The sequence below is a fragment of the Micromys minutus genome (assembly GCF_963924665.1).
Source record: "Micromys minutus genome assembly, chromosome: 1".
Taxonomy (NCBI): domain Eukaryota; kingdom Metazoa; phylum Chordata; class Mammalia; order Rodentia; family Muridae; genus Micromys; species Micromys minutus.
The window spans coordinates 121937254-121949431 of NC_137969.1; the positions used below are offsets into that span (position 1 = coordinate 121937254).

The 12178-nt window shown below is 37.7% G+C and overlaps 1 protein-coding gene across 2 annotated transcripts in view; it reads left to right on the forward strand.

Annotated features, from left to right (window-relative positions):
• Nucleotides 1-12178, forward strand: part of UBE2K (ubiquitin conjugating enzyme E2 K) — a 56096-nt gene that overhangs the window by 38262 nt on the left and 5656 nt on the right. Inside the window, exon 4 of one of the 2 annotated variants that reach the window (XM_080918698.1) lies at nt 3587-3669. The exons of the other annotated variant lie outside the window; for it this stretch is intronic. Within the exon in view, the coding sequence (XP_080774824.1) occupies nt 3587-3669 (83 nt within the window). The remainder of the gene's footprint in view (nt 1-3586; nt 3670-12178) is intronic. 2 annotated transcript variants of the gene reach the window in all.

A 12178-nucleotide genomic window follows, 5' to 3' on the forward strand; every position in this document is an offset into this window, starting at 1 on the left:
TGCATCTAACATGAAATAGGAGCCATAGTATTTGTTGAGTGAAAATGTGAGGGAGATGAAGACTGCGTTGGAGGAGGAGATAAAGCTCATGCTGGGCTGGAGAGATGGCTCAGTGGTTAAGAGCACTGACTGCTCTTCCAGAGGTCCTGAGCAACCACATGGTGGCTCACAACCATCTGTAATGGAATCTGATGCCCTCTTCTAGTGTGTCTGAAGATGGTGACAGTGTAATCACATAAAATAAATAAATAAATCTTTTTTTTTTTTAAAAAAAAAGGAAAGCTGATGCTGGTTTTTTTTTTTTTTTTTTTTTTTTTGTATGTATAGTATTCAGATTTTTGTGTAGCAGATGCACACTCCCTATAGCTACTGAGTTTAGAATTTCACACATGGTGCTAAAGCCTTTTTTATGTAAAAATGAGACTTGAATTTTTCATTAGTGTATTGTAGTACGAAAGAAAGTACTATAAATCACTTAAATGTTCGTTTAGAGTAGGATGCAACTAAAAGCATTGTTACTGTACTGTTTGCTAAAATTACAATTATTGTGTGTTTATGCTGTATATATGTGGAGATATATATTTCCACTTTTCTTTGAGTTATATGGATTTAGGCATGCTTTCTAGCTTCACAGCACAAGTTTGTTGTTGTTGTTGTCAAGAGTTGCACGGGCTGTCAGGATATTCCTGCATTTCAGACCCACGGCAGATGGATCCCTGTGTTCCAGGACAGCCAAAGCTGCATGGTGGGACACCCCCCCCAAAAAAAAAAAACCAAGCCAAAAGGGGTGGTGTTGATTATGTTGACCCTTTAGAGGCATGCCTTTCTCTGCCTCCCTAGTATTGGGATTGAGGCTGTGGACAGCACCAGGTCTGGCTCAGCGGTATCTTGTAATCACTGAGCCACCTTAGCAGCTCTTATTTTGCTTGCTTGCTTGTTTTGACACAGTTTCTCACTATGTACATCTGCATTGTCCTGTAAGCCATGCTTACCTGGAACTTTAACCCAGCTGTCTCTGCCTCTGTCACATTGGAATTAACCCATGACCCATAACATCTGGCATGCGCTCTTTTCTTTTACAGACTGGGATTAAAGCATGTGACATATGTGTCACATGTTTTTGTTTTACAGAGTCTAAGGTAGCCTAGGCAGACCTAGAACTCTACATAGCTGATGATGATCTTCAGTGTATGACCCTTCTGCTCCTACCTACCAACTGCTGACACTGGGGTGTGTCATCACCTGGCTCTGTTTACTTCATCCCTGACAACCTTTTTTTTTTCCCCTTTAAGTTTTCAGTTTTTTCCAACTTAGTTTAGGAATTATAGAGACTGGAGAAAGTGGGTCTAGAGCAGGTAGCATGAAAAGCGTGGGGTCAGAGTGCTCGTGTGTTCCACAGTGTGGTGTTAGTGTCTCACTGCTGTGGTAGATAACTGAGTGTCACAGGAATTCAGAATGTCAGTATAAAAATTAATTTAACATTTCCCTTGGTCCTGTTGACTTCTTGGTTCTGTACATGTATCACTTCAGGAAATGATGTATAAATTATTACATAATGAGTTGGCATGTACTAAGATGACTTGCCTAAACTGTACTCTTCAGTAGCAATTTAAAAATCCTTTTTTTACAGAAGTTAGTCATGTTAGTACAACTTTAAAATCTCTCCCCCCAGGAGGCTCAGTCAGGAGGATCCTGAGTTGAAGCACGTTATCTTAAAACAAAATAAAAATACTTTATATTATTTTATTCTTATTGAAAAGGATGAAACCCTTTTGATTACAGTGTGTCTGGGTGTGATGGAGCACACCTTTAATCCTAGTATTAGGGAGACAAACACATCTTAGTTTTAGCTTGAAGCTAGACTCTTCCATATAGGGAGTTCCAGGCATGTTGGGGATATGGAGAATAAATAGCTAACAATTACAGAATGCTGTACTTTCCTTGTCACTGCTGTTAATGTCAGTGGTTATTTGATGTCTTTATAAGAAAATACTAAGTTGGAGATTTTGTGCTTATATTATCTGACAAAGAAATAGTTGCTGTAGGGCTGGAGAGATGGCTTGTGAGTTAAAAGCTCTTGTTCTTCCAGAGGACCTGAGTGCAGTTTTTGGCACTCAGATTAAGCAGATTTCGAGTTTGTGTACACACACACACACACACACATAAGGTAGTTTTTTTTTTTTTTTTTTTTTTTTTTTTTTTTTTTTAAATAAATGGGTGCTGGAGAGATGGCTCAGTGGTTAAAAGCACTGGTTTCTTCAGAGGTCCTGAGTTCAATTCCCAGCAACCACACGGTGGCTCACAACCATCTGTAATGGGATCTGATGCCCTCCTCTGGTGTGTCTGAAGACAGTAAAACAAAACAAGACAGAAAACCCTGTCTGGAAACAAAACAAAAAAATGAGAAAACAAACAAAAGAAATTATCACTGCATAGTTTCTGTATGTCTTAACTTTACATTCCTGTGTTTTAAAGAGCTCTTGTTTAATCTCTGTGATTACAAGTTTGCCATAATAGTGTGTTTTTAAGTGTGAGATACGTTAGGTGTTGCAGATGCCATAGCCAGTGAGTGAGGCAAAACCTTTTATTAATAAAAGGTCAGACAGGGCAGAAAAAATGTAGTTGTGAAGTAAAAAAATATACAGAAAGAAAGGAAGGAGGAAGCTGTAGGTGACCGAGGCTAAAGCATGAGTTGGTGCAGGGAAGAGGATAGAGCAGTGTCACTAAGAAGCAGCACATCACCGAGACAGCAAGGAGGAGAGAGAATTTACAGACCCTGAGCTGTGGTCTAAAGCCATGCTGATCACATGTATGACTACATCTATGTAGTCATCTCATGAACAAGCCAAGCCTGTCACAAATAGTCAAACTGGAATGAACATTCTTTAGCGGACTGTGAATAATGCACACATGGTAGGTATCATTTAAAAAATGGAAAACATTTATTATTTTGTTCTTGTAGCCCTGACTGGTGTGAACTGTCCATGTAAATCAGGCTGGCCTCCAGTTCTCACAGACATCTGCCTGCTTCTGGATCCCCAATGTTAGGATTAAAGGTGTGGGCTACTAAACCCACCTTGAATTTAGTTTTTAAACTCTAAAGTTAAATTTCTTAGTGACGTTTGACACATTATAGTAGGCCTTCAAATATTTGTTGAATTATCTAGAAATGTTTGAGAATAATTTGTATAGAAAAATTAGGACCATTATAAACTTTTAGTACATACAAACCCATTTTTCTTTAAGCCTGGGTTGCACCTTACCTTATACTTGTGTAGGTATCATTATCTATTTGGTTTTACATGCTTTTTTAATTTAATGGAATTCATAGTTTCGTATTTCTCAGATCTAGTGTAATACTAGGTACAGAGTAAATATCTGATAATCTGTTAGTTTGGATGTAGAATGTACATTAAAAAAACCATTTGACCTACAAAAGACTTTTTTTTCTATATGCCTTCTTGGAATAATGTCATGTCATTTATCTTGGGATACTATTTTCTTCAAGGTATATTTTACCTTTACAGGTTGGGTTGTTTTTGGTTGTCTTTATTACTTAAAAACTCAAGTGTGCTTTATATTCTAGGTCCGGTTTATCACTAAAATATGGCATCCTAATATTAGTTCCGTCACAGGGGCTATTTGTTTGGATATCCTGAAAGATCAATGGTAAGAAATCTCTGAATTTGCTCTGTCTTCTCTGTTTCACAGGAGAACCAAGACTACAAATGTTAAGTTTCCCCAAAACATAAGTTATACCTTAGGCAGTAATTTATAAATTTTCTTAAGTACAATGAAAAGTATGCTGTAATTGAGATCATGATAGCTCTTTAAATTGACACATTTCTAAGTAATATCAAATGATAATTTTATATTAAAAATCTTATTTAATTTTTTTATTTTGGAGAATTTTCTTCTTAGAAAGATATCTATAAAGGACTAAAAATGTAATTTGAAGCACTTATCTTTCAGATAAAATATAGGCAAAAGTTGTTCAAAGTTGTATTGATGGAGTACAGTTAAGGTTCTTAGGTGTTACAGGTTCTTTTGCAAGTGATATTTTCTTTATGTAAGACTTCACTTGCCTGGTCTTCATTTTATTTGCGTTTTTTGGTTTTGACATGCACCCACATGCATGCATGCGTGACCATGCCACAGTACATTATGGAGACCAGATTACAACCTAGGAGTCTGTACACTACACTTTGTAGTTCTCGGGGAAGATCCCAAGGTAGCAATGGACGGCAGCAAGCACCTTCACTTGCTGAACTCTTTCACTGGTGCACACACATGCTCCCATGCGCATTCACATACAGGTTTTGTTTTTTGTTTTTTTCTTCTTTTAAAAGAAGGTTTTGCTGTGGAGCCCAAGCTAGCCTTTGAACTGAGCTTCTCCTGCCTTACCCTTAGGAGTATATTCTTCTCTTTTGCTGGCTGTTGAATAGTTAAGATTTTCTGTTCTTATAGCCATCAAGTTTCAATCTCCCTTACCCTTGTTAGGCTGTTGGAGGTAAACAGATTTGTGCCTCAGCTTTCTCGTTTTTGAGATGAAGCTAATGAGGTACACCTTGGCCTGAGAGAACTTACTTTTGGGTCATGTAAGGTTTTTAGAATGAAGCTGACATATTTTTGCACTAATTAATCTCTTGGTGTAGGTTTAGACATAAACTTTGCATTCATAATTAGTATATAAACTTATTAATGGAAAAAACTCTCTAGAATTATAAAATGAACTCGAGTACAGTATTTCACACTTGGGAGGCTGAGCTAGCAGCTAGTTCTCACTATGTAGCGAGACACTGCTTTGAAAAGGGAAAGAGAAGAAAGTGACATCACCAAACGAAGGGAAATGATTCCAGCCTCTATAACTCCATGACTCATTGATGTCAGTGTACAGTTGCATAATTGGAGATATTCTGTTTTCAATTTGCTCCCAGGATGTCCACCCTGGGTTTTCTTGTTTTTTTATATCCTGCTTGATTTTTCTGTCTCTGATCTGCAGAGATCAGTTCCAGAATCTTCTTTTCCATCTTTGCTTCTTGATGAACTCCAATTTCATATTTTCCCAATTAAAAACTGGAAAGATACAAATATTCTTCTTTCTTAGTCCGGGTTTCTATTCCTGCACAAAACATGACCAAGAAGCAAGTTGGGGAGGAAAGAGTTTATTGAGCTTACACTTCCACATTACTGCTGCATTCAGGAGGCAGAGGGGAGATGCTCACAAGTTAAAACACTGGCTGCTTTTCCAGAGTACTCAGGTTGACATCCCAATACCCACATGCTATACCACTATGGCTTTGACATCATCTTCTGGCTTTGGGAGCACTTGGATCACTCATGGTTCCCAGATAACCTGTAGGCAGCTATACACACAAGTAAACAAAAAAATCCTTCTGCTGTTTCCATAGTCTTCCTCTTTTCAATTCCTTCCTCCCTCCCTCCCTCCCTCCCTCCCTTCCTCCCTTCCTATCAAACTCACAGAGATCTGTCTGTCTCTGCCTCCCAAGTACTGGGGTTAAAGGCAGGCACCATCATATCTGGCTTGCTTTGCCTTTTTTCTCTGTCTACAGATATGATGATAAGACTTGCATCTCACAAGCAGCTTCCTTACGATTGCTTTGACCCACACTGAACTTTACCTCTTGTCTGGATGATCCTAGGAGCTGCCCTTCCCAGTCTCACTGCCTACCCAGACCATTTCACACAGACAATGTCTGGGCATAGAATTTAGTCGCAGTGCTTGTACCATAAGTTTTTTACTTACTGAGTTGTTTCCTTGTCTCCAAACTAGTGCATCTTGAAATATCACATTCCTGTTTGAAGTTTAGTACTTCATAAAATTGAGTTAATGATGCATATGAAATCCAGGAAACGTAAGTGAAGTGCCAGTTTACTTAGCACTTGAGACAAGAGTGAATAGAATGTAAGAGTTTTTTTTGTAAACTTAACTTTTCACATTAGTCAATTTAAAATTTAAAGATTAATCCAAAACAATAAAAATAGGCATTGATTCTATTCAAAAATAAAGTTTCTGTCATGGGCCAAGTCGGCTTTGCTTGATATTTGTACAGTTATTTCAAAGTGTTATTGAGTATGTCATTGGTTAGTATTGTACTGTTTATGTATGGATTTGTTTGCTTATTTGCTTTTTGTCCATCCATCCATCCATCCATCCATCCATCCATCCATCCATCCATCCATCCATCCATCCATCCATCCCCTTACCTATTTTATCTATCGAGGCAGAGTCTCAGTGTATAGATCAGGCTAGTCTCGCTGCCTCTGCTTCCTTAGTGTTGGTATTTAAGGGCATACACCATGCCTTGTAGTATTATTTTAAAAAGTAATACTTTATTTTTTGAGAATTTCATTTTTGTATACATTGAAATATGATTCTATTTCTTCTTACTCTGCCCTTCAGCTCCCTGAATATCTCTGTGCCGTGCTCTCCCCAGTCCATGCTTTCGTTGTTGCTCACTTTTTATCCACCCATTCAGTTAGTTATTGGTTTGCTTTTGGCAATCTTTCTCCCTTTTTGAGACAGGTGCAGAAATGGGTTTTAGATATACTGTCACTGTCAGTTCCTTTTGAAACAGTCTCTCTCTGAACATGAGGATATACATCATTTTAACTATGTACTTGATTTTATAAATTTGGCAAGTAACAGTTCTCATCCATGTTGACTGTGCTAGGTTTTTAAAGGTCGTAGAAAAATAGAATGTATTTGTTATTTTTCTGTTGATGTGATAAAATACCATAACCATGAGCAACTCAGAAATTAAAGTGTTTATTTTTATGGGTCCAGAAGGCAAGAATCCATAATGTCAGGAACCAAATGGTAGCAGGTAGCCACAGCAGCTGTCTAACACATTTCCTTGTCATAACAGTCAGGGAATGAACTGGGAGTAAGGAAGCTGTAAAAGTCTTCTTCTTAAAAGACTAAATTGTCCAGCATCGCTCTTGATCCTAACATTTTTGTAAACTTCCCTCAGTGTTATCAGCTAGGGACCAAGTGTTCAAATGCACGAATCTATCCAATTTGAAATACATTCAAGCCAACACATCAAATGAGAAGACTCTCAGGCTTGGTTTGAGTCTTCCTCCTCTGCATATGCTAGGCATATTGCATATTCAACCCAGACCACTCTGGTATCCCATGAGTTTCTGTCTCCGTTCTTGGCAGTTTTTACATCTCCATGTACGCAGAGTAATTAAAATATTTTATTTTTTCATTTATCCATCAGTGGTAACTACTTCCACCTTTGGACGTTTGTGTGTAAACCTGTGAATATGAGTGGATGAATGAGTGTTGAAGTCTGCTGTTGTTTCTTTGGCTCTCTTTGCAGAAGTAGAATAGTTGGATTACCTTTAAATTTTTGAGAAACTTCCATCTGTTTCTACTCATAGTAAATGAGCTAAAATTCTTATACATTATTATTTTCTGTTTTTGTTTTGAGAGTAGGTATCTGTTTATTTTTTCTTTAGAGAAGACAGGGTTTTTCTGTGTAACCCTGGCTGTTCTAAAACTCATTATGTAGATAAACCAGGCTAGCCTGGATCTTAGCAGTGCCCCATGTACTCCTACCTTCTGAGTGCTGCCATACCTAGCCTGTGCTAGACATCTTAGTAGATATCTGGTGCCTGATAGGTGGTATTTTATTCATCTTTGGAGAAATACCTCCAGAAGGTACAGATATGTGTGATATGCAATGTCATGTATGATGGTTTGCACTCTAGGGCCTGAAGGTCGGAGTATCAGGAGTTCAAGTCATCTTCAGCTACATAGTAAGTTATAAGGCTATCTCAGACTTCATGAGACTAGCTCAGACTTCATGAAACTGTCTCATACAAAACAAAAGGACTTGCAGACATTTCCTTCCCCTTTTCCCTTACGTTCTAACAGTGTTCCTCTGTTCCATAGTCTGTTTGATTGTTCTCTTCCTCTCTCTGCTTCTTGGACTTTTTCCTTCTATCCAATAACATATTGTCACATAAATGCCATGAGGCATTCTTCTTGTGTTTTCTTCTAAGTTTTTTATTTAGGTCTTTTTTGTTCTATTAATGTGTAAGATTTTACATTTTTATGTTTGTATCGCAATTAAAATCTTTATTAAAATTGTTCGAATATGAGATTCTCTTTGCATTTTTTTGTTTTTGAGACAAGACCTGGCTGTGCTCGAATTCAACCTGAAGACCATGCTGACCTCAAACTCATAGAGATCCCCTTGTGTCTGCCTCCCAAGTCCTGTGACTAACCACAAGCACCATTGCCTGGCTGATAGGAGGTTCTCATATTTTGACTTTCCTTTACTATCAAACTAATGTTCTTAAAAGAACAATTTAGGTCCTGAAAAGATGTCTCAGTTGTTGAGAACACTGTCTCTTCTCCTAGAGGACCCAGATTCAATTCCCAGCACCTACATGACAGCTCATACCTTTCTGTAACTCAGTATCAGGATCCGACACCCTCTTCTGGCCTCTGCATGCACCAGGCCTGCCCATGATACACAGGCATGCATGCATCTAAAATACATACATAAAATTTTTTCTTAAAAAGTAAATACTTTAGTGTTTGCATACATACACACGTAAATACATAAACACACATGCATATATACTTACATAATTTATGTATATGTATGTATAAACTCTTAAAGATATATTTCATGTATGTGAGTACTTTGTCACTGTCTTCAGACACGCCAGTATCTGATCTCATTAGGTCAGATTTCATTACAGATGGTTGTGAGTCACCATGCGGTTGCTGGGAATTGAAATCAGGATCTCTGGAAGAGCAGTCAGTGCTCTTAACCACTGAACCATCTCTCCAGCCCAACTCTTTCCCATTTAATGATTTCTTACTACTTAATTAAGGCTTGCCGTGGTCCAAAGGTCATATCCCTTAATTTGTTTCTGCTTCATTTCCTGTGTGATTCCTATTACTATTTTTTATCAGACCTTGTCTACAAAGGTTTAAAAAAACATTTTTTAAAACATAATTTTTTTAATTGAACAACTTTGTTTTAAAAAACAAAGATAAATGTACAGATTTTAAGCATTTTTGCCTAAAAGTATACAAATACATTTTTGTCAGTGCTTGGTTTTTTCTAGAGGTTTGATAGTGTGCATTAGATTTTACTAGTTACAATGAACATAAAGTACATGTAAAACAAGATATAACCTGGAATTAGTCAAAGTTTTCTTAGTGTGTAAAAATTAAGCATAATGGTTTTTTATTTATTTTTTTCTTGAACTTCATATAGTCTGTGAGTTGCTTCTGGGGTGTTCAGAGCTTTTGGGGGTTAGTATCCAATTATCAGTGACTGCACATTATGTCTGTTCTTTTGTGACTGGGTTATCTCACTCAGGATGATATTCTCTAGATGCATCCATTCTCTTAAGAATTGTGTTAAGTCATTGTTTCTGATAGCTGAGTAGTACTCCATTGTGTAAATGTACCACAATTTTTGTATCCATTCATCTACTGAAGGACATCTGGGTTCTTTCCAGCTTTTGGCCGTTATAAATAGGGCTTCTATGAACATTGTGGTGCATGTGTCTTTGTTGTATGTTGGAGCTTCTCTGGGGTATATGCCCAGAAGTGAAATAACTGGGTCTTCAGGTAGTACTATGTCCAATTTTCTGAGGAATCACCAGACTGATTTCCAGAGTGGTTGTACCAGTTTACAACACCACCAACAATGGAGAAGGGTTCCTCTTTCTCCACATCCTCGCCAGCATCTGCTGTCATCTGAATTTTTTTTTTTTTTTTTAATCTTAGCCAATCTGACTGGTATGAGGTGGAATCTCAGGGTTGTTTTGATTTGCATTTCCCTGATGGCTAAGGATGTGGAGCACTTCCTTAGATGTTTCTCAGCCATTCGATATTCCTCAATTGAGAACTTTTTGTTTAGCTCTGTACCTCATTTTTTAATAGGATTGTTTGATTCTGGTGTCTAGCTTCTTGAGTTCTTTGTATACCTTGGATATTAGGCCTCTATCAGATGTGAGGTTGGTAAAGATCTTTTCCCACTCTGTTGGGTGCTGTTTTGTTTTCTTGACAGTGTCCTTAGTCTTACAGAAACTTTGCAATCTCATTAAGTCCCATTTGTCAATCTTTGACCTTAGAGCACAAGCTATTGGTGTTCTGTTCAGGAAAATTTCTCCTGTGCCTATGAGTTTTAAGGTTTTCCCTACTTTCTCTTCTAATAGTTTCAGTGTACCTGGTTTAATGTGCAGATCTTTGATCCACTTGCACTTGAGCTTGGTACAAGGAGATAAGAAAGGGTCTATTTTCATTCTTCTGCATGCTGAGTGCCAGTTGGACCAACGCCATTTGTTGAAGAGGCTGTCCTTTTTCCATTGAATGTTTACAGCTCCTTTGTCAAAAATCAAGTGACCATATATATATGTGAGGGCTCATTTCTGAATCTTCTATTCCATTGATCCACATTCCTATCTCTGTACCAGTACCATGCAGTTTGTAGTACAGTTGCCTTGTAATATAGCTTGAGGTCAGGGATAGTGATTCCCGCAGATGTTTTCTTGTTGTTGAGGATGGATTTCACTATTCTAGGTCTTTTGTTATTCCAGATGAAATTGCACAGTGCTCTTTCCACCTCTATGAAGAATTGGGTTGGAATTTTGATGGGGATTGCATTGAATCTGTAGATTGCTTTTAGTAAGATAATTTTTCTTTTTAATATATGAGTTAAGCCCAGTCAGCCCCATATTAGAGTGCTGGAATTGGTTCAGTTTGTAACACCATAAAAAGAAAGCAGGAGTACATTCAACTACTAGGGAATCATCTTGTGTTATGTTTTCCAATTTTGTGATGTTACACTTGTCTCTTATTTTTGTATTTCTCTCTCGAGTATAAGTCATCTTTTTGCTGATAAATCTAGGCTACTTTCAAATGTGCATGTGCCTTTAAATGTAACCTTTAAAATTTGTTTTTAAAGTTTTTTTTTTAATTTTGAGTATTTACCTTTGGCTGAACGTATGTGTGTACCATGTGCATGCTTGATGTCTGTGGAGGTCATAGAGTGTTGAAACCTGTAACTGTAGCTACAGACTAGTAAAGCTGGCATTCATGGGGTGCTGGGAACTGTTCCTGAGATAGGGTCTCAGCCCTGGCTCTCCTGGGCATGCTTTGTAGACCAGGCTGGTGTTGAACCCACAGAGATCCACCTGCCTCCGTCTCCCAGGTTCTGGGATTGAAGACTCTCCTTCAGTGAAGCAGCTGTCTATCTGAAATTTGTAAATATTAGAGTAATAGACCGTTCCTAAGGAAAGAGTTTTTATTTTTATATTTTTGTAATAATGGAAAGAAAGGTATAAATACTTAAGGGTTAAGTTTATTTATTATCTGTACATATGCTGTGGGTGTGGTGCCTGTATGAAGGTCAGTGTGGAATCTGTTCTCTCTTTGAAACTTTATCTCAGTCCTGGGGATGAACTTGGGTCTTCAGACTCATCTGAAGTGTTTTATCTACATAGCCATCTCATCATCCTCAGAATGTGCTAAAAATATATTACAACTCTAGGTTGAAAATTAACTTTGGAGCTCTTAAAAAAATTGAACATCTACATCCAGACAAAAATTATCTGTTTTGTCAGCTAGGATATAAAGCAGTGTAGCTGTGTGGGAAAAGTTTTCTCACCAAGGTTGTTATTAAACTGTAAGCCAGCCATACTGCCTCCCACACTCTGGGACACTGAAGGCTTGGACCAGCAAACTGCCATAAAAGCTTTTTAAAGCACTTAATGTGTTTTAAGTACTGATTCAGTATGTGAGCCCATTGTCTTATTTACTCCACTCTGCCTTTTTTTTTTTTTTTTTTTTTTGCTGCAGGGCTCAGTTTAGCACAATGGAGCCTACAACTCTATATAGTTGAACATTAACTTGAAGTCTTGGTCTTCTGTATCTACCAAGTCCTAAGTGTGAATGTTCATAGCACTGTGCTTTGTATCACGCCAGGTTTCCTCACTTGTTCTAGCTTCTTTAGAAGAATACTTTAATCAGTTAGAAATTTTCATTCTAATTGTTTCCCCCTCTGCCCTTACATTAGATGGTCTTGCTTTATATGAGGGCGACCTTGACCTCATGCCTTCATCTCTTATAGATGGATGCTACTGTGTCTGTCTTTCCTAAGATCATTTTAGAGACCGATGT